Source organism: Mobula birostris, chromosome 14 (genome assembly GCF_030028105.1).
Source record: "Mobula birostris isolate sMobBir1 chromosome 14, sMobBir1.hap1, whole genome shotgun sequence".
In the NCBI taxonomy this organism is placed as follows: Eukaryota; Metazoa; Chordata; class Chondrichthyes; order Myliobatiformes; family Myliobatidae; genus Mobula; species Mobula birostris.
The window spans coordinates 43,302,565-43,323,811 of record NC_092383.1 but is presented as its reverse complement, the minus strand read 5'-3'; the positions used below and the strand labels follow the sequence as shown (position 1 = coordinate 43,323,811).

General features: G+C 36.9%; 1 protein-coding gene across 1 annotated transcript in view; it reads right to left on the bottom strand.

Annotated features, from left to right (window-relative positions):
• LOC140209867 (DNA-binding protein RFX7-like) overlaps positions 1-21,247 on the bottom strand; it is a 102,468-nt gene that overhangs the window by 18,728 nt on the left and 62,493 nt on the right. The window contains exons 5-7 of the mRNA XM_072278461.1: positions 13,838-13,954; positions 4,605-4,689; positions 58-265 (exon numbers count right to left, since the gene is read on the bottom strand). Of these exons, the coding sequence (XP_072134562.1) occupies positions 58-265; positions 4,605-4,689; positions 13,838-13,954 (410 nt within the window). The remainder of the gene's footprint in view (positions 1-57; positions 266-4,604; positions 4,690-13,837; positions 13,955-21,247) is intronic.

Here is a 21,247-nt window from a genome sequence, read left to right as displayed (position 1 = left end):
TTAAGATACTTAAATGGAGAAAAGCTGAAGAAATATTTTACACACGTGGTTACTCACCTGATGGTGCACCGGCCATCACAGACAATGCAGCCACGGATTTAGTGCCAATATAGTGGCTGGTAACAAGGAAGCGAGCTAGATCGACCACAGAATCGAATTTGCGGATTAATACTTTCTGGGCCCACTCACACACTAGACTGCAAGCTGCAGATCTGACCTCTTCATCAATACTTTGTAAGTGGCCTGCACAGTCTATTCCTTCAGACTAGAAAACAATACAATCAAACATTAAACTGCAATTGTTAGCATAATAAAAAATGTACTCACTCTAAAAAAAAAATCAGGGCTACCGCTTGGACTATACTCTTTCAAAAACTATTTGAGATTTCTTCAACCTAGTGACAGAAGTTCAACTACTTTAACAAGTTAAAAATAAAATTGAGATCAAGGCTGAACTAGCAACAACAGGAATTCTGCAGATGCTGGAAATTCAAGCAACACACATCAGAGTTGCTGGTGAACGCAGCAGGCCAGGCAGCATCTCTAGGAAGAGATACAGTCGACGTTTCAGGCCGAGACCCTTCGTCAGGACTAACTGAAGGAAGAGTGAGTAAGAGATTTGAAAGTTGGAGGGGGGAGGGGGAGATCCAAAATGATAGGAGAAGACAGGAGGGGGAGGGATGGAGCCAAGAGCTGGACAGGTGATTGGCAAAAGGGATATGAGAGGATCATGGGACAGGAGGTCCGGGAAGAAAGACAAGGGGGAGGGGGGACCCAGAGGATGGGCAAGGGGTATATTCAGAGGGACAGAGGGAGAAAAAGGAGAGTGAGAGAAAGAATGTGTGTATAAAGATAAATAACAGATGGGGTACGAGGGGGAGGTGGGGCATTAGCGGAAGTTAGAGAAGTCGATGTTCATGCCAACAGGTTGGAGGCTACCCAGACGGAATATAAGGTGTTATTCCTCCAACCTGAGTGTGGCTTCATCTTTACAGTAGAGGAGGCTGTGGATAGACATGTCAGAATGAGAATGGGATGTGGAATTAAAATGTGTGGCCACTGGGAGATCCTGCTTTCTCTGGCGGACAGAGAAAGCAGGCAACAAATAATTTAATGTAAACTGTTCAGTATGTAAAAAAAATACTCCCTCAAAAAAAAAAGCACAACCTACATTTAATCTTGGGATAGACATACCCAATTCTAAGTGCTAAATTACACAGACTATGGAAGTTTGCTGTGCAAAATGCCAAATAGAGACATTTATTTAAATGCATGAGCAAGAAGTGGTAGCCCATGCTTTCCCTAAAAACACATACATCCAAATTTCCTTCAGCAAACAAGTTCAATCACTTGATTTTTTTTTCCTGACTTTACTACATGTGCAAATACTACAGCAACCAGCTAACTGGCTGGTGGTTAACAGGGTGAAGATAGTTAAGATGGCATTTCACATCAGTTCTGACAGCATGAAGGCTTTGGGAAGCTAAGAAATGGTACCAAATGATAATCTGGAGTGAGGGAGTCGACAAAAATTAGCCTGTCTAAAAAGATGACTCAAAACTTGTCCTATATGAAGAATCCAATATACCATTTGACACACATTATCATGCAAAGTCTAAATTACTTTCACCTCATTTCCTAAACAAATAACATTACAACAGCAATATAATGGGACTTTATTCACTGGAGTATAGGAGAATGAGGGGTGATTTTAAAGGTCTATAAATAAGGTTGAGTGAATGCAATATTTTTCTTAGGGTACGAGAGTCTAAAACTTAAGATGCCAGAGATTTAAAGTAAGAGATTTAATACAAACCCAAGTGACAACATTTTATTTACAGCAGTTTATGGAATTAGCAGCCAGATGAAGTGATTGAGGAAGGCACAGTTAACAGGAATTTGGGTGAGTACGTGGATAGGATATGGGCCAAATGGAACTAGTTTAGATGGGAACCTTGGTCAGCATACACCAGTTGAGCCAAAGAGCCTGTTCTGTGATGCAAGGCTCTATGAACAATTCTACATTAATCTAAATCTAAAATAAATCTCACAGTTGTGTTAGATATAATTTCCTATTTTGAAAATCATTTGACATGAAAAATTTTGATTGCAACAATTCACCTTGGATTTAATATTCAGAATCAAAATCTAATTTCCTTCCTCTGTAAGATAAATTAGCATTTAGGTAGAATCTATCAAGCAAAAAAAAATGTCCCCAGCTATTTCTTGTACAGAACAATCTGTGGCCTCATCATAGAAACAGAGGAAGCTATGGACAAACATGTTAGAACGTAAATGGGAAGTTAATGGAAATGGATGGCCAACAGGAAATCCCACTTTTGTGGCAGCCTGCATGAAGGTGCACGACGCAATGGCCCCCCATATACGTCAGGTCTAACCGATGTAAAGGAGGCTGCAGAAGTACCAGATACAGTAGATGACTCCAACAGACTCGCAGGTGAAGTTTTGCCTCACTTGGATGGACTGTTTGGGTCCTGAATGGTGGTGAGGGTAGAGGTATAGGGACAGGTGTAGCACTCGTCTTGCTTGTAGGGATAAGTGCCAGGATGGAGTTGAGTTGACAAGAGAGCGAACCCTGCACAAAGCAGAGAGAATGGGAAGGGAAAGATGTGCTGGACAGAGGGGTTCTTGTATTGGTAGATAAGATCAAGATTTATTGCAGTGGAAAGATGGGGTGAGAACATCACACATTATATTCCATTTGCTTTTCTTCCACTTCTTTTCCCACCGATCATTATTTGCTTCAAGGCCATCATATCAGAGCAGAAGCATGGAGAGACAGAAAAGTTTTGGTAAGGAATTTCAGAGTTCAGAACCACAGAACTGAAATAAAGGATATTTCCAGTTATTGACTTAAAAACCTTTGAAAAATGTATTAGGTCCCTCCCATTTGATGATTGCTGGTGATGGCATCTTAAAACAATGTCAGGGTATCATTGTCTCTCAACACTCTTCTGTTGAGGTGGGATTATTACAGAGATTGCAGATATGCAAGGTGCCACAAATAGGAATGTAATACCTTGACACTTAAAGGGTCAAATGAGTACAGTGATGAATGATTTGAATGAAAGGTCAGAAATTAAAAATGATGCCAATACATGACTGGTAACCACAGGGGTGATGGGAAAATAAGACGTGGACCATGTTGAAACAGGTTGGAGTTTTGGATGAGCACAAATGTATGTGAGAGTAAAATATTATAGCCACAAGAGCATTTGACAAGTGTATGGGAGGGTTTCAGAAGGTCATAGTGTTAGGGACATTACAGAAGACCGCGTATTTATCCTTGGTGATGGAATAGTTATAGTTATGTAGTTGGATGAACACCTCCGGGTTTAAACACCAAGCTTCTGAACAATCTGGGTCAATTTAACAAGGTTGTCAAGGCAAGGGATGAAATTAGTAAATTATGTAGCAAAGTTGGCAAAGTACAGAGCAAGGATTTTGCCCTTCAAAATCTGTAGGTTAAGAAAAATGTGGTTCATTCCGTGAAAGTTGGATAAACAATACAACAAATCAATGAAAGAAAGAAGTTGAAAAACAGCAATGAAAAATATCCAAATGGAACCTGAGACTACATTTTTGGGTGGCAATGGAAGTGAAAAGGGGGCCAAACATAGTCTTTGGAAACTTTAAGTTAACGGTGCATAAGTGGAAAAAGAAATTACTGAATATCCTCTGGCTTCAGGCCAAAAGGTGAAAGAGGAACCAGGTGTGGGTAACCCCATTCAGAGAAATAACCGAAGTGGCCTTAGAAAAGCACCTGAAAGACAGGTGAGCACAGCTCTGGTTCAAACTGCAGTTATAATCAATGCATAACACTGAATTCAATGAAGGATGGTTACCATTGAGAGCCTTCATGATTTACAAGGAAAACCTAACCACTAAGCTTTCCTGTGGCAAGCTTTGCAGAGTAACCACCCTAGGCATGGTCTCCAAGTCTTGAATACCTTTCTCCTGTGCCAGATAATTCTTTGATGCAATGAGGGATTTCAAAAGGCAACACATGATGCAGTGGAGGTCATTTAGGAAAACAAAAACAACTTGCTTTCGAGATGTGCCTTTGTTAGATTAAGAATCCCAAAATGAAAATATTGATCTTTGAAGTTCATGGAAAGTGCCTTGCTCTCTTGCATTGCTATTTCATCAACTAACATACCTCTTGAAATATGGGCAAGTCTAACACAATGGGAAAAATGCTTCCCCAATGTTCTGTCCAGATAAATTAAAGTCTTCAAAGATCAAAACATCCACTATACTAACAATAAGACTTCACTAAAAATATAATTTGCAGGAGTTCTCGTGCATATATCATCAAGCTTGGATTATACTTGTAATTAAGGCAACTTACAGCTATGTGGAGGCTGGTTAAGATGGATGATACAAGTCTGTGCCATAAGAATATTGAGAATATTGGGAATATTGGAAAAAAAGAGAACCTGGCAGACAGATCTGGAGAAAATCAAATGTGAATGAGGAATGTGTTAATGGTGGATACCAACATGACCTTCAGGTGGTAAAATGGAAATTCACACACAACACTTTCCAACAGTGGAAGAGACATAGTCAAAGGAATTCCTTACCCCTTCAGAAGTTTTGTGAAAATCCAGGCTTGGTAGTGATGGCATGTGAACAAAGGCCTTTTTCCTCAGACCACTATAGCAATATGTTTCAAGTAGTTAAGGCTATTTTTGTTTATTTTATAAATAAACAGCCTGCAGGATTCAAATTTTAAAAAATACATAAACTATAAGCTTATCCAAGTAAAGCTTTATATCTATGAGGAAGTTCATATAATAACCATAAGTCAGAAATGTTGCACATGTAACCTTTCCTAAACTATATCAATTCTTTACACACCCACACAAGAAGTTAACTTGGAGACTTACTACACATCTTCAGACAGAACTTTTAAAAAATCAAAATTTTGTAACTTTATAAACCAAAAGAAAAGAATATGCAACCATGCCTCTCTCTAAGTTACCAGAATTTGAAATAGTGTTGAACGCTGATTTTCAACAGTATATTTCATCTTCTTCTCAAAAACTTAGGCTATAACTGCAAGAAAAAGTTTGTGAACCCTTTGCAATTACCTGGTCTTCTGCATTAATTATTCATAAAATGTGGTCTGATCTTCATCTAAGTCATGATAATAGATAAATATAATCTGCCTAAATTAATGAAACCCCTTTTTACAGGGCATCTCTAGAAATGTGGCTGATTAGCCCCTTGCTAGCAAACCAATGGACTCAGTGGTGAGAAAACCACCTTTCTCAAACTCCATATGTCCAGGTTCGATACGACTTAGGCTCCGCCAGACCAGGGAAACCAGGATGTTGTTTCGACCAACCGCAACCCAAACTGAGCGAATACTGTGTAAATGCTGCCCACTTGCAATTACCTGTCAGCAAGAAATAACAGATCGTATACTGCATACAATTATAAAGAAAGTACATTTAAAAATTTCAGCTTTATTGAACAGTTAGTAGGAAAAATAAAAGGAAAAAAATTAAAAAGGATCCATTACAGTTAACCCAGTCCAAATGTGTACACAAGTTGGAGTTCATCTTGAAGTTGTCTTTAACTCACACATTGGATTCATGGTCTGCGGGAAGACATACACCACAAGGGTCTCGGCCTGAAACGTCGACTGTACCTCTTCCTAGAGATGCTGCCTGGCCTGCTGCGTTCACCAGCAACTTTGATGTGTGTTGCTTGAATTTCCAGCATCTGCAGAATTCCTGTTGTTTTCATTTTTACTGTGTACAGTACCAGCAGTGATGGTCGAAATGACAATAAAAAGTGACTTGACTCGACTGAAGGGCGTTGGCCCGAATCGTCAACTGTACATTTTTCTATAGATGCTGCATGCCCTGTTGAGTTCCTCCAGCATTTTGTGTGTGTTGCTTAGATTTCCAGCATCTGCAGAGTTTCTTGTTTGTGATTGGACCACTTTCTGAATGTTACTCGAAATTCATCTCAAACAAATGATCTCCCCCACAAGAGAACTGGTCCTTCCTCCTTGAAGCCATTCATCTGCACAAAGCACTTTATGCAACAGGGATGGTATTCTCAACCATCTTCCTTCCCATCATCTCCCAGCTCCTGCCAAAAAGACCTCGACCTACACCAGTGACTGTCATTAAAACCCCTCCTCCCAGCATGCTCTAGAACCTTCTCCCAATTCCAGAATCATGACTGGCCGACACAACATTCCTAAGTTGAAAAACACAGCCCGTCATCTTTAGCTCAAACTCAAAACGTGCTAAAAGCAGAACAGACTACCCTTACAGAACTGCTAAAATGAAATACCTACAGCATAGCAGTAAACATCTTAACCAGGGTGTTACACTAACAACACACAAACACTTGTACTTCTTGTCAATACTGAGAATACCATTTAAACAATCAGTCTAGGTTCAACAAAATAAGTGAACCTCTGGGGTAATTCCTTCTATAAAAGGTATTTGGAGTCAGGTGTTCCAATCAATGAGATGAGATTGGAGGTGTGGATCATAGAGGTACCCTGCCCTATAAAAAAAAGACACACAAAGTCAGGTTACTGATAGAGCCTGCTCTTCTCAAGAAAGATCTGTTTATGAGCACTATGTCTCAATCAAAACAAGGACCTTAGAAGAATAATTGTAGGGATGCATGAAGCTGGAGAAGGCTACAAAAGCATTTCTCAAGATCTGAGCATTCATCAGTATGCAGTAAGAGAAATTGTCTACAAATGGAGGAAACTGTTGCTACTCTCCCTAGGCGTGAGTGTCCTGCAAAGATCACACATAGAGCACAATGTGCAATGCTGAAGGACATGAAAGAGAACTCAAGGGTAACAGCAAAGACCCACAGAAATCTCTAGAACTTGCTGAAGTCTCTGCTCATGTGTCTACTATTAGAAAAATGTTGAACAAGAATAGTATTCATAGAAGGACACCATGGATGAAACCACTGTTCTCCAAAAAAAAAAAAAGAACAACATTGCTACATGTCTCAAGTTTGCAAAACACCACTTGGATGTTCCACAATGCTTCTGGGACAATATTCGGTGGACAGACGAGACAAAAGTTGAACTTCTTGGCAGAAATACACACCGCTACGTTTGGAGGAAAAAGGGTATTGCACACCAACACCAAAACCTCCTCCTAACATTGAAGCATGGTGGAAGGAGATTCATGGTTTGTGGCTGCTTTGTTGCCTCAGGGTCTGGACAGTTTGCAATAATTGATGGAACAATGAATTCAAAATTGTATCAAGACATTTTACAGGAGAATGTCAGGGCAGCAGTCCATCACCTCAAGCTTAATGGAAGTTGGATGATGCAACAAGACAATGGTCTGAAACACAAGAGTATATCACAACAAAATGGTTTAAAAAGAAGAAAATTTGTGTTTTGGAATGACCATGTCAGAGTCCAGACATTAACCCAATTGAAATGCTGTGGCTTGACCTGAAGAGGGCTGTTAATGCAAGGTATCGCAGAAATATAAATGAACTGAAACAGTTTTGTATGGGGGGGGGAATAGTCTAAAATTCCTCCTTGCAGTTGTGCAAATCTGATCAGCAGCTATAGGAAACGATCGATAGAGGTTATTGCTGCTAAAGGAGGTTCTACCAGTTATTAAATACAAGGGTTCATATACTTTTTCCAGCCTGGACTGTGAATAATTAAACAATGTGTTCATTGTACAGGTGAAGAGGCTCCTAATAAAGAAGTTAAGTAAAATTGTTTCACAGCTTTCAATTCCAAATCAACACAAGGTGGTCGCCCATTTTTATCAGGTCCAATATAACCAAGAACACACATAAAGTAAATTAACAGCCCAATAATACATTCTTAAATTAGGCAGAGCAAGACCTCCATCCTTTTTTGATTTTTGTAAATGATATTTTCCAATTCTTGGTCTTTTATTATTCCAAACAAAAGAAATAATAGAATCAACCTGATCAAAAAGTTTTTTTAAAAAAGGAATATTTTGAAATACATATAAAAATTTTAGTAAAATCATCATTTTAACTACATGAATTCGGCCAGCTAATGAAAGTGTAAGTGGATTCCATCTACAAAATATTTGCTTCAGAAAATCCACTAGGGGGACCAAATTAGCTCGATAAAGGTCTACATAATTTTTAGTAATGATAATACCTAAATATTTGAAAGGGTCCGTAACCTTAAAAGGAAAGTCATCATATATAGAAGTAGAATCATTTAGAGAAAATAATTCACTTTTATTGAGGTTTAATTTATATCCCGAAAACTTTCCAAATTCATTTAATAATTTCAATAAACTAGGAATGGATTCTTCAGGATTTGAAACACAAACTAAGAGATCATCAGCATAAAGGGAGATCTTATGAGTAGTCCCATTTATGGCAATTCCTTGAATACCTTTAGCTTCACGAAGTGCAATAGCCAAAGGTTCTAACATCAAATTAAATAACAGGGGACTTAACGGACATCCTTGTCTCGTACCCCACGAAAGTAAAAAAAAAAGATCTGCAATTATTAGTAATAACAGTGGCAATAGGGCTTTTATATATCATTCTAATCCACTTATTAAAATTAGTACCAATGTTGAATTTCTCTAAAACATTAAATAAGTATTTCCATTCAACGCTATCAAATGCCTTTTCAGCATCAAGAGAAACAACACATTGGGGAGTCTTTGAAAGGGATGAGTATATACCATTTAACAGACTCTGAGTATAAGAGAAGGAATAATGGCCTTTTATAAGACTTGTTTGGTCCTGAGAAATAATTTTAGCTAGAACATTCTCCAGTCGATTAGCCATTATTTTTGAAAGAATTTTAACATCCACATTTAACGGTGAAATAGGTCTATATGAAGCGCAGTCAACAGGGTCTTTATCTTTCTTAAGAATTAAAGAAATAGAAGCTTCATAAAATGTGGGAGGTAACTCTCCTAACAAAAAAGAATCTTTGAGCATTTCCAACATATACAGAGAAAGCAATTCTTCAATTTTTTTTTATAAAATCCTACAGAAAAACCATCCAATCCAGGAGCTTTACCAGATTGCATTGAAAGAATAGCTTTCTGAATTTCCTTTTCAGTAATAGGAATATCAAGAGTTTGTTGATCTTCAACAGATATTCTAGGAAAATCAATCTTTTGTAAAAAGGCATTCATTTTAGAAGGATCAGCTGGAAACTGAGACATAAAGTTCACTGTAAAAGTCTTGAAAAATTTTATTAATGTCTTCATAATTACAAGCTAAACTACCATCTCCCTTACAAATTTTTAAAATTTGTCTTTTAGCTCCATCTGCCTTTAATTGGGATGCTAATAGCTTATTATTTTTATCTCCAAACATATAAAATTGACTTGTTAATTTAAGCAAATTTCTTTCAATAGGATAATAGTAAATTAAATTGTGATTGAAGTTCAACCCTTTGTTTAAATAAATCCATGTTAGGAGAGACTGCATAAATATTATCCCTCTTTAATTTGTTTTGAAATCTTATCTAACTCTATTTTTGTCTGTTTCTTAAACTGAGCCAAATAGGAGATTATCTGACCTCGCAAATATGCTTTAAGTGTATCCCGTATAATCAATTTCGACACATCTCCCGTACTATTAAAAAAGAAAAAAAATCTTTTATCTGAGTCTCAATAAATTTGACAAAGTCCGAACTTTGTAATAAATTTTCTGGAAAACGCCAAGGCAAATTTACAATACCGACATCATTCAATTCAAAACCTAAGCTTAAAGGCGCATGATCCGAAACAGCGATAGCGTCATATTCACATTTCTGGACTTTGGATAAAAATCGGAAATCAGCTATAAAATAATCAATTCTCGATTTTTTTTTAATGAACATGTGAATAAAAAGAATAATCTCTATCATTAGGATGTAAATTTCTCCAGATTTTGATCAAACCATAATCAATTAAAGAAGTTAATAAGTGATGCTGAACAACTTGGAAGTCGCTGATTAGTTGAACTCTTGTCAATCAAAGGATTTAAACAACAGTTAAAATCACCACCCATTAATAACATATATTCATTTAAATCTGGCAATAAACCAAATACATTTTTAAAAAAAAGTATCATCTACATTAGGTCTATATAGATTAACCAGGACAATTTTTCTATTACAAATTGTTCCTCTGACAATTAAAAATCTACCATAAATCTACCATCTGACACGATATCTTCTTAGATAAAAAAATATTAGATTTAATAAAAACAGATATAAAAATAGATGTTTTATTTTGACAAGTGGCATGATATTGAAGGTCTTTCCACGTTTTAAAAAATCTATTTTGATTGCCTGTTCTGATATGCGTTTCTTGAGCAAAAATTATATCGGACTGGAATCTATTAATAATTTTAAGTGTCTTCTTTCGCTTAATAGGGTGATTCCAGCCACGTACGTTCCAACTAATAACGTTTATCTGTTTAACTGCCATAAAATGTATTTTTTAACACGAAAATACACACATACAAATGCGGGCTAATCAAAAATGGGGGTGAAGAGTATAACCATAAAGATAACACGCATGCTCCAGAACTCCGTAATGGGAAAAAATACGAGAAGAGGAAAAAACTGGAAAAAATCAAATTAATCCAACAATAAGACCTATAATTCAAAACTACCCCCAATCCTCCCACCATCCCAAAAGATAGAAATCCAGCAAAAAGAAAAAATAAGCCAGAATGCATCCCCATAGAAAAAGAAAACAGAAACAGAACTCCGTGAGCTGCTCAATTTAAATAGTGATTTTAAAAGTTTTCCTTAATTCTCCCCCTTTACAAAAAAAACACAGCCCTAAGATACGAAAGCCCTACAGAGAAAAAAAATGTTTATACTTAATCATTAAAAGTAAACTAGGGAATACAAAAACAATCTCCAGAGACATCAAAGCAATAAAATTAAACCTAAACAATATAATCTCTAACAAAAAACAACGGCGCCATTATCCCTTTGACTTACTGCCTGATGAAAAAGCACTGTTTTGACAGAAAAACTAAAACTAATTATCTATTCACTAAGCACTTCTCTCTCTCTCTCTAACATATATATATATGAAAAAGTCTATATAAACTATCAATGAAAAGGAAAAAATAAAAACAGATAATCAAATCAGTTAACAATCTATCTGTTGTGTTAATTCACTCAGTATACCAAACAGACTTCAGAAAAGTCATCCATCAGTCAAATCAAGAAGTTCACTTATTCTTTAAATAGTCCATCAATCAAAGGATATCTTCAACATATCAGAAATCTTCAAAGTCTGTTTTCTCTCGGAAAATTATTCAGCAGACCTAATACCATTCATACCTCGGCCACCTCCAAAATAGAATTAACATAGTCCAATGCCACTTGGGGATCCAAAAAAACACATGGAGTCGAATCTTTAGGAAATAACTTTAACCCGGCTGGATAATGAAGTGATAGGAATAAACCCTTAGCATGGGCTATCTTCATAGCTGGAACAAATTTGATCCGCTGTTCCATAACTTCCCGTGGATAGTCTTCATAAAAATGAATCTCGGAGCCGTTAAATTTAAAAACTGTTTCCTTGCACATTTTATGATTTGGTATTTAACTTTAAGACTAAGAAAACTGACCAAAATTGCCCGTGATTTAGTTGAATCTTGAGATATCGAAGTGAAAATTCTGTGCTCTTTCAACAGCGGGAGGCTGAGGTAGAATATCCGGAAACAGTGATTGAAACAAATTAGCAAAAAAATCCAATAAATTCCCACTCTCAGATCCTTCCTTCAGTCCAACAATTCGAATGTTATTCCGACGAGACTTTGCTTCCAAATCGATTATCCTGCGTTGAGCCTGTTCCAACCGAGCTGAAATATCCGCTATCTGATGCTTCGACTCTTTAAGCTTAGTATTCAAGGAAATAATATTTTCCTCTACAAACTGAAAAATCTGTCAGAACGACTTCATCTCAGAAGTGTTATCGTCTATTTTCTTGTCAAGAGCCATCAACGCACAGTCTAAACGCTCAGTCCAGACAGGCATATCTTCTGATTTTTCTTTCAAAGTTTTTCCCGTTCCATTGTTGGATTCAGAAAGCTGCTTTCCACTTCTTAAAGAGTGTGCCATAATGACAACTATTCCCCTCCAAGATCCGACAAATAAAAGTTAAAAATTCAAAGTTTAAACGGGGGAAAAGGAGGAATTAAAGGCAGCCACAAAATTTGTGTATTACTCCATTGAGCTGAAGGCAGAAGGCAGATTGTGCTTGTCTAAGATTAGACCACATTTTATGAGTAATTAATGCAGAAAGGCAGGTTAATTGCAAAGGGTTCACAAACCTCTTCTTGCAACTGTATGTTTATGAATCCCAATCAAAGTACTTCAACTCTTCTGCTTTTAAGAATCTAATTTTGTGCCTCATTCTTCAGACATACCCAAATTTAAATGCAAATGCATAATGTTAATTTTTTCCATTATCAATATCAAAAGAACAGTAATCTGTTTTCCACAAATGGCTTACTAGTCGTTAATAAAAAGTAGCAACCTATTAAGAAATGTGCCAAAATTTCTTAGGTTCATCTCATACAGCTCTGTTCAGACAGGATTTTGATATGACACAATCTTAGAGTGAATTTGACTAGCAATTGCAATTCAAAGATTCAAAGGCTCATTTTATTGTCCAACACAACACTGATATGCATCTTTAGATATAAATGCTAAGCCTACAGTACCAACCCCTTTACATAACTGTAAATGGATATAGAAACCTGGTAAGGATACCATATTCAATGATAAAATTTTGTTAATAACACTTAGTCGAATTCAAAGAGAGGATTGCTAAATCAAACCTCTTAAATTTTATGTATTGTATTGTGACAGCATTTAGCATCATTGTGCTCTTCTTGTCCATTTGCACACAAGATGTAACCTCACTGTTCCAAGGCCGGTGAGGTTACCTGCAGGAATTTAGTTTAGATTAGTTTTTCAAAGCTGCAACTATGGATGTCAAAAGCCAATTAAAACTAACTGGTTTTGAGGAGGCACCGAAACAGATACATACATGCACACACTTACATTACTTAATGATCATTTGAGGTAGCAGGGATATCTGTGCTCCCGCTAGCTCCCATTACCCCATGCGTAACCTATTATGACACATTTTGTGTGAAAGAATCAATTCCTAAAGTTAGAATTAATTCAACTACATCTCTATCAAGTAATGACTTTTTCCCCAGGGTGGAAATGGCTAATACTGGGGGGGGGGGGGGGAGGAAGGGTGGGCATAATTTTAAGGTGACTGGAGGAAAGATGTCAGAGGTAAGTCCTTTACACAGAGAGTGATGAGTGCAGGGGAGGTGCTAGAGACAGATACATTAGAGGCATTTAAGATGCTCTAAGAAAGGCACATGGATGACAAAACAATGTAGAGGGAAGGGATAAATTGATCTTAGAACAGGTTAAAAGGTTAGCACATTTTTGTACCATACTATGCCGTAGTGTCCTATGGTTTACAAACTTCATTTGCAAATTTAGTACAAATTAAATTTTATATTAACATGGTAGGAAATAAGCACCTACATTTAAAACAGCTTATACCTGATGTACAACTGATAAGATTGAAAGAAAAAGTCTGTTTAGATAAATGATCTGCATTTAATAAAACTGCAAGTAAGTAAAATACTCCAATATCAGAGTTTAATCCTAGATGAATGTTATTGTAGGTGCTACTTGTGATAAAATAATTACTATATTCAAAAGTGTCTTTCCTCTATAAAAGTTTATCTATATGAAGACATTGCAAATCAAAATGAACAATGCATTTTAAAACTTCAAAGCAACAATAAAGGATATTTAGATTTGCCTCTTGTGCCTAGACGCCGGGCCTTCATGTTTGGAAAGACATTCTTCATGATCTTTCCAAAATCAGCTGCACTTAAAGAGTTATATCCAAGATTGTCGCAATAACCTCTGGAAAACAAAAAAGGATTATTTCGTTACAGTTCAATCTTAGAACCTGCTTTCTTACTCCTTCAGATATTATTAAATAACTTGCCCTCTTCAGTAATTGCTACTCCTCTGTGTGGCTCAGGCAAAAACAACCAAGAGGTCAATAACAGACTCATGAATTGTCGTTCCCTTTTTTAAAACAAAAGGCTCAAACTCATTATAAGCCATGCTCATTGATTCATAAGCAACCATGGCAAATAATATAAACACACTGAAACACACCACCAGAATGAAATATAATTCACAGTCTAAAGAAAAACATTAAAATGAAAACAGACCTCTTGCATCAAAAGGACCAAGCAATTGTTTTTAATAGGTTACATTTTGCTTTAGGTAGTTTTGGAAACATGTCACCAAAAGCAATGTGTCATTAAGGCAGTAGGGACTGAACTTGCTTCCAGATACAACAGTGGACTTCAGCTCCAACTGCAATGCGTGAAATCTAACAAGTGAAATTTGCTGATATTAGTTGCTGGCTCATTACAGTTCAAACAGCCACACCAATTTTTGTTCACTTGTACTATTGCATTCAAGTTAGAACAAAAAAAAACTGACTTCCAGCATTTACTGTCTTCCTTTTAAATAAAGGAAAATGGAAGTCTGTAACATAGCAAGCATTTCACTTTAACAAGAGCTAACTGCAGAAATATTGAAGTGACAGGTGTCCAGTTTTGTTTGTACTCAAGATTTTGCCCACTCAATTTGTTGCATTATAACTCAAGTGCAGAAAATACATCAAAACATTACTTAAATTAAAGGGAAAATTATTAATTCCATGATTTTCTTTTGAAAATGATCAGCATTAAAGCTGATTCACGAGCACGTTAATGAGAAATAGAAAAGTTAACCGATGTGAAAGACCACTTGAACATTTCTTAAATGCAAACCATATAAGAAAGTTAGAATGTTTAAAAAAGTCCTCAATGATGAAATAATGTAAAAATTTAAACATAATTCATACTAACACATTGTCATCTCCAAATTTAAAGTACTAGATGTGTAATGAAATTCTTAAAAACTAGTTTACAATATATTTAATTTATTAATTTTACAGGAAAAAATAAAATGAGAGTTCTTTACTAAAGTACCATAGAGTCACACAATTTGGTAAACTTGGACTCATTTATTCACAATACACATAACAATTATGAGAAGCAAAACACAAAGTAAAGCAAGGCATGTTTCACTGGTGCTGATTATCCATCATTCACAACAAAACCAATTCAAACAGCCAGAATCAGAGTCTGCAGTGCATGTACTTTTCCTGTCTTTCACCTAGCTGGGTTCACTGGAAAAATTACACTACATGTTAAAGAAGTGAAATAAAAGTGTGCTTGAATATAATAGCAGTGACACCCAATACTCCAGAAAATCTGCTTGTACAACACTACCAAAAGGTCTCAAGAGTGTTGGATATCAGCCTTTTATTATACTGCAATCTGCTTTGTCTTGCCCAAATCTAATGTGGCTACAAATAATAAACACAAGAGATTCTGTAGATGCTGGAAATCCAGAGCAACACACAAAATGCTGAAGGAACTTCGCAAGTCAGGTAGTACCCACGGAAACAAATAAACGTTTGACGCTTCAGGCTGAGACTCTTTTTCAGGATTAGAAAGGAAAGCAGAAGACTTCAGAATATTATAATTAATGTCTTGTTACTAGTTTCTACTTTATTATCAATTATAGAACAATGTGAATGTTCAGTATATACAAATGGTGAAATGTACACGTTTGATAACTTAGTCTTAATTACAGTCTAAGTACACATCGAAGGAACTGCAGATTAAAATAGTACGAAAATAATACAAAATAAAAACAAGAAATGCTAGAAATAGTCATCAGGTGAGCGGCATCTGCAGGAAGAGAAACAGCTCATGTTTCCAGGCTGAAGGAGGCAAAAGAAGCAGAGAAGGTCAGGGAGGGGAGACATCTCTGATAGGATGAAACCAGGGTAACCATGGAGAAAAGCTGTAAGAAGGTTATCTGGTCAATGCAGCCTACTTCATTTTTCTTTAGAACAAAATTTTAGTTCCTAAAATTTACCAACATCCAAACACCACGTTTAACACATTTATTTTAAATAACATTACATTCTGCCTCTAGGCAATGCCTTGTTAAATGCCCATATCTGAATTCCAACCATTAATTCTTCAACGGGTAAGAATAAACTTGAAGTTCATACAAAAAAAAATTGTATTTGACCATTTGGAAATCTTGACTGCTTGGCATCACCAGATAAAGATGTAACAGTACATTCTAACCCTGCTGGGCCCAGATCCCACATTCTCCCCAAACTGACCAGTGTCCACCTTCCCAAGCTCCCTTTAAACTTACTGGATTCAGTGAAATTTATTTTAAGAGTGTAATATCTAAAAAGGAAATTTAAAAATGCTTTGATTATTAATAATAACTACCATTCAACAATGAGAATAATCTCTTAGTTCCAAGCACGAGAGTTCCAACCAAGTTCCAAGCATACCAGATCATAGATGTTTTACCATAGTACATTTTGTGTACATGAAATACCCTCAAGCATTTAACAGCCAATGAACTGCTAAAACGTGTCATCTAAGACCATGATATGTTGCATCTGATTATTAACCTATGTAGGTTATTAACCAATTTGCATGTGCAACCAACGTATTAACTATCATGTTCACTAATGCCAGCAGTCGAAGGACGTTAACAGAACAGATTAACATGTGATAGCCTTTATTCTCTCAACCGAGAATACATAAACAGAAAGACAATGGGAAAAAAATTAAAAATCAGGAACATAATGTGGGCAGTTATGATAATTATATGAATACATATAATTTCAAATTCCATTTGCCTCAACAAAGGGGCCTTTTAAAATTACACTTAACAGATATTTAAATGCTCTTGATGACCATCGTAGTTATCAGACACCCTGCTACGGGTATTTGGGAGTTATGACAATATATAACATTTGGGAATATTTTACATTTTAATTTACAATCAGTTATCAAAGCAAGACAAGTTGATGAAGTTGCATCCAGGTAGCTGCTTTCACTATATTAGAAAAATCCATTGCATTTTGGCACAAAGTGGTCCTGACATTAGCAGAAGATACCAATGCTCACTTTCTATATCTGTGAAGACAAATACTCAAACTCTTATCAGTTAAAGAAATGCAAAGTTCAAAGTAAATTTATTAACGAAGTATATACATGTCACCAAATACAACCCTGACATTCTCTTGCAGGCATGCATAGTAAATCCAAGAATCAGAATAGGATCAATGAAAAGACCACACCCAACAGGACGAACAACCAATGTGCAAAAGTCAACAAGCTGTGCAAATACAAAACAGAAAATAATAACTAAATATAAATAGTTGCAAATATGAACATGAATATGAACATGAGATGAAAAGTCCTTGAAAGTGAGTCCAGTTCAGTGAGAACAGTTTAGTGATGGGATGAGAGTGAAATTATCCCCTCTGGTTCAAGAGCCTGACGGTTGAGGTATAGGAATCCTGAGGCTCTTGTACCTTCTGCTTGATGGCAGCAATGAGAAAAGAGCATGGCCTGGATGGTAGGGATCCTTGATGATGGATGCTGGTTTCCTGCGACAGCGCTCCATGTAGGCACACTCAGTGGTGGGGAGGATTGTATCTACTGCTTGTGGTAGTATTTTCTATTCAAGGGCATTAGTGTTTCCATACCAGACTGTGAAGTTACCAGTCAATATACTCTTCACTACACATCGATAGAAGTTTGTCAAAGTTTTAGATGTCATGCCAAATCTTCACCAACTTCTAAAGAAGCAGTGGCACTGCCAAACTTTCTTTGTAATTGCACTGACGTGCTGGGCTCAGAACAGATCCTATGAAATGAGAGCACCAAGGAATTTGAAGTTGCTGGCCCTCTCCACTTCTGATCCCTGATGATGACTGACTCATGGACCTCCAGCTCCCTCCTCCTGAAATTAACAGCCAGCTCTTTGGTCTTGCTGACACTGAGCGAGAGGTCATTGTTATGGTACCACTCAGCCTCTCCCTCCTCTCTGCTGATTCGTCACCAACTTTGATGCAAGGTGACAAATAAAATTTCAGTTCTACAAACTAAACCAAACATTCACCAAAACTGAAATTGTGTTCTTGTACTTAGATTGTACTCCAAACAGGATCTTGTGGGTCAAATAAAGCCATCATCACCCAGATTCTCCCCATTGAAATTAGAGCAAAATTAATTAAGTTCAAATTGCTGCCGTGAGCTCCAGTATCATTGTTATTATAACCAAATACCAGATTAGACTGAACAAACACTGACATTCTAGGATTCTTTCATGAATAGAAACAGCAATGGCTCTTTGTGCAACAAGGACTCTAAATAAACTTGCTAAATAACTTGCAGTCAATCAGTTACAATGCTACTTAGCAGATACAATGCAGCTGGAACCATTTCATTTGAACAATTTATAGTTGCGCTTTAGGCACTTCTGGACAAGTCTTTCCCATGTTTAATGACCAAAAATTTTAAACCTCAAAAGTTATCACATCAAAAGAATGCCTGCAAATCTTGTGATTAATAAAGTCCTTATTGAAACCATTCATTGCAATGTTCTCCAGTCGAGTGCAAGTGGTAATCAAAAGACAATGCACAAAAGTTTTTACAACTATTATCAATTCGTTAGGTACTGTTGTCACTGTTTAAATAAATAAATAATATGGCAGAGGTCATGTTACAGAACAAATATGATGACACAAGAGAAGGAACAGAGATATTTGAAGACGGTGCCTTTAGTGGATAATTGCAGCAGGGACTAAAAGAGAGATTGGCAGAGGTTATTTTCATTGGAAATGAGGCTGAGGGCAGGAGATTATAAAATAAATGGCTTAGATAGAATAGTAGGAATTACCTACTTCAAAGTTTCATGTTATTGTTAAAGTATGCATGTATAATACTACGTTGATATTTGTCTACTCCAGATAGTCATTTAATACAGAAAGACCATGAGTGATGAAAGAATAGACATCAACTCCTCCCCCCACCAACCAGCATGAAAAAGAAAATAAATAAAACTAAAGACCTCCAAATCACCCCCTCATCTGCAGCAAAAAGCTTCCTTCATCAGTTTATCAGCCAAATACTTTCTTCGTCAGTTTGGACAAAAAATCAGAGTGCAGATTTAAGGCAGCTGGCAGAAGGAGGAGAGGGGAAATGAAGATTTTATCCATCACCCAGAGAGTGGTAGGGTGCTGAAAGGGCAGAACAGATAAAAATCTGATTAAATTTAAACAATACTTGAAGAGCCATGACCTGCAGTGTCATGGAGCAAGGAGAACTTTTTTTTTGACAATTGTCACCTTCTATATTCTAAATTTTATATTTTACTAATTATTTAAATAATTTCACAAAACATTGCTGTAAGTGGACAGATAGCCATTAACAAATTCATCTACCTTCAGACACAGACACACCTACCTTGAACAGATTGAGCGGTATTTTGAAGCAAATGAAGTAGCCAATAACTGCCAGTTTTGCTGAGTGCATTGGATTGAAAGTTTGCTTAGAAGTTTGACTGCTCCAACCACACCAGCTGAAATGAGCTTTGCAGATATCATGAAAGTAATGCATGAATACTTAGAACTGACACCAGTGTTGATTGCAGAAAGCTTTAAGTTTCATAAGTGAAATCAAAAGGAAATCAAAAGCTTACATGGCTGAATTGAAGAGATTTTCCAAGCATTGTCAGTTCAACGAAAGGGTAAATGATGCACTGAGAGATTGTTTAGTTTGTAAAACCTCACAAGAAAGCAAGCAAAAATAGTACCCTACTGAAGCACCATTCACATTTAATACAGCAGTTGAAATAGTTATCAATGTAAACAAGAGCCAGAGATGCAACTAGGTTGCAGTCAGGATGAAAGTGTGCATGAACAAAACTGTAACGTCTAAACAGAAACATGCCTGGCCAACCAAATTGTGTTATCATTGTGGTAGGGACTCACATACACCAGACTAATGCAGATTTAAAAGCAAAACTTCCAGAAAATGCAACAGTGTAGGACACATTCAAAAAAGCGTGTCAGGCAGGCAAAAATGGACTGCACAGGGAAGAGAAAAAGTTAAAAAGTCAAACTGTAGTTTCAGAAACAGCACTAATCTGCATGCTGTTGATGTGAAATCTGATAATGATGTGAGTCACATAGGACCAGTTAGCCTTGAGATTTACAAACTGAAAACTACCGTCCAAAGACTCAAAGTATATTTATTATCAAAGTATGTATGCAATATGCAACCCTGAGCTGTCTTCCCCACACACAACCACAGAACAAAGAAAACCATGGAACCCCTTCAAAGAAAAACATCAATCCACTCCCCCCCCAACAAAAAAAATTGCACAAATGGCAACAAAAGAGCAAAAACACAGAATATAAAATGCAAAATGGAAGAGTCCAGACATACCCATTTCAGTTCAGTTCATAGAAACCTAGAAAATAGGTGCAGGAGTAGGCCATTCGGCCCCTCGAGCCTGCACCACCTTTCAGTATGATCATAGCTGATCATCCAACTCAGAACCTTGCACCTGCCTTCTCTCCATACCCCCGATCCCTTTAGCCACAAGGGCCAAATCTAACTCCCTCTTAAATATAGCCAATGAACTGGCCTCAACTGTTTCCTGTGGCAGAGAATTCCACAGATTCACCACTCTCTGTGTGAAGTAGTTTTTCCTAATCTCGGTCCTAAAAGGCTTCCCCTTTATCCTCAAACTGTGACCCCTCGTTCTGGACTTCCCAAACATCGGGAACAATCTTCCTGCATCTAGCCTGTCCAATTCCTTTAGTACTTTATACGTTTCAATAAGATCCCCCCTCAATCTTCTAAATTCTAATGAGTATAAGCCTAGTCGATCCAGTCTTTCATCATATGAAAGTCCTGCCATCCCAGGAATCAATCTGGTGAACCTTCTTTGTACTCCCTCTATGGCAAGGATGTCTCTCCTCAGATTAGGGGACCAAAACTGCACACAATACTCCAGGTGTGGTCTCACCATGGCCTTGTACAACTGCAGTAGTACCTCCCTGCTCCTGTACTCGAATCCTCTTGCTATGAACGCCAGCATACCATTCGCCTTTTTCATCGCCTGCTGTACCTGCATGCCCACTTTCAATGACTGGTGTATAATGACACCCAGGCCTCGTTGCACCTCCCCTTCTCCTAATCGGCCACCATTCAAATAATAATCTGTTTTCCTATTTTTGCCACCAAAGTGGATAACCTC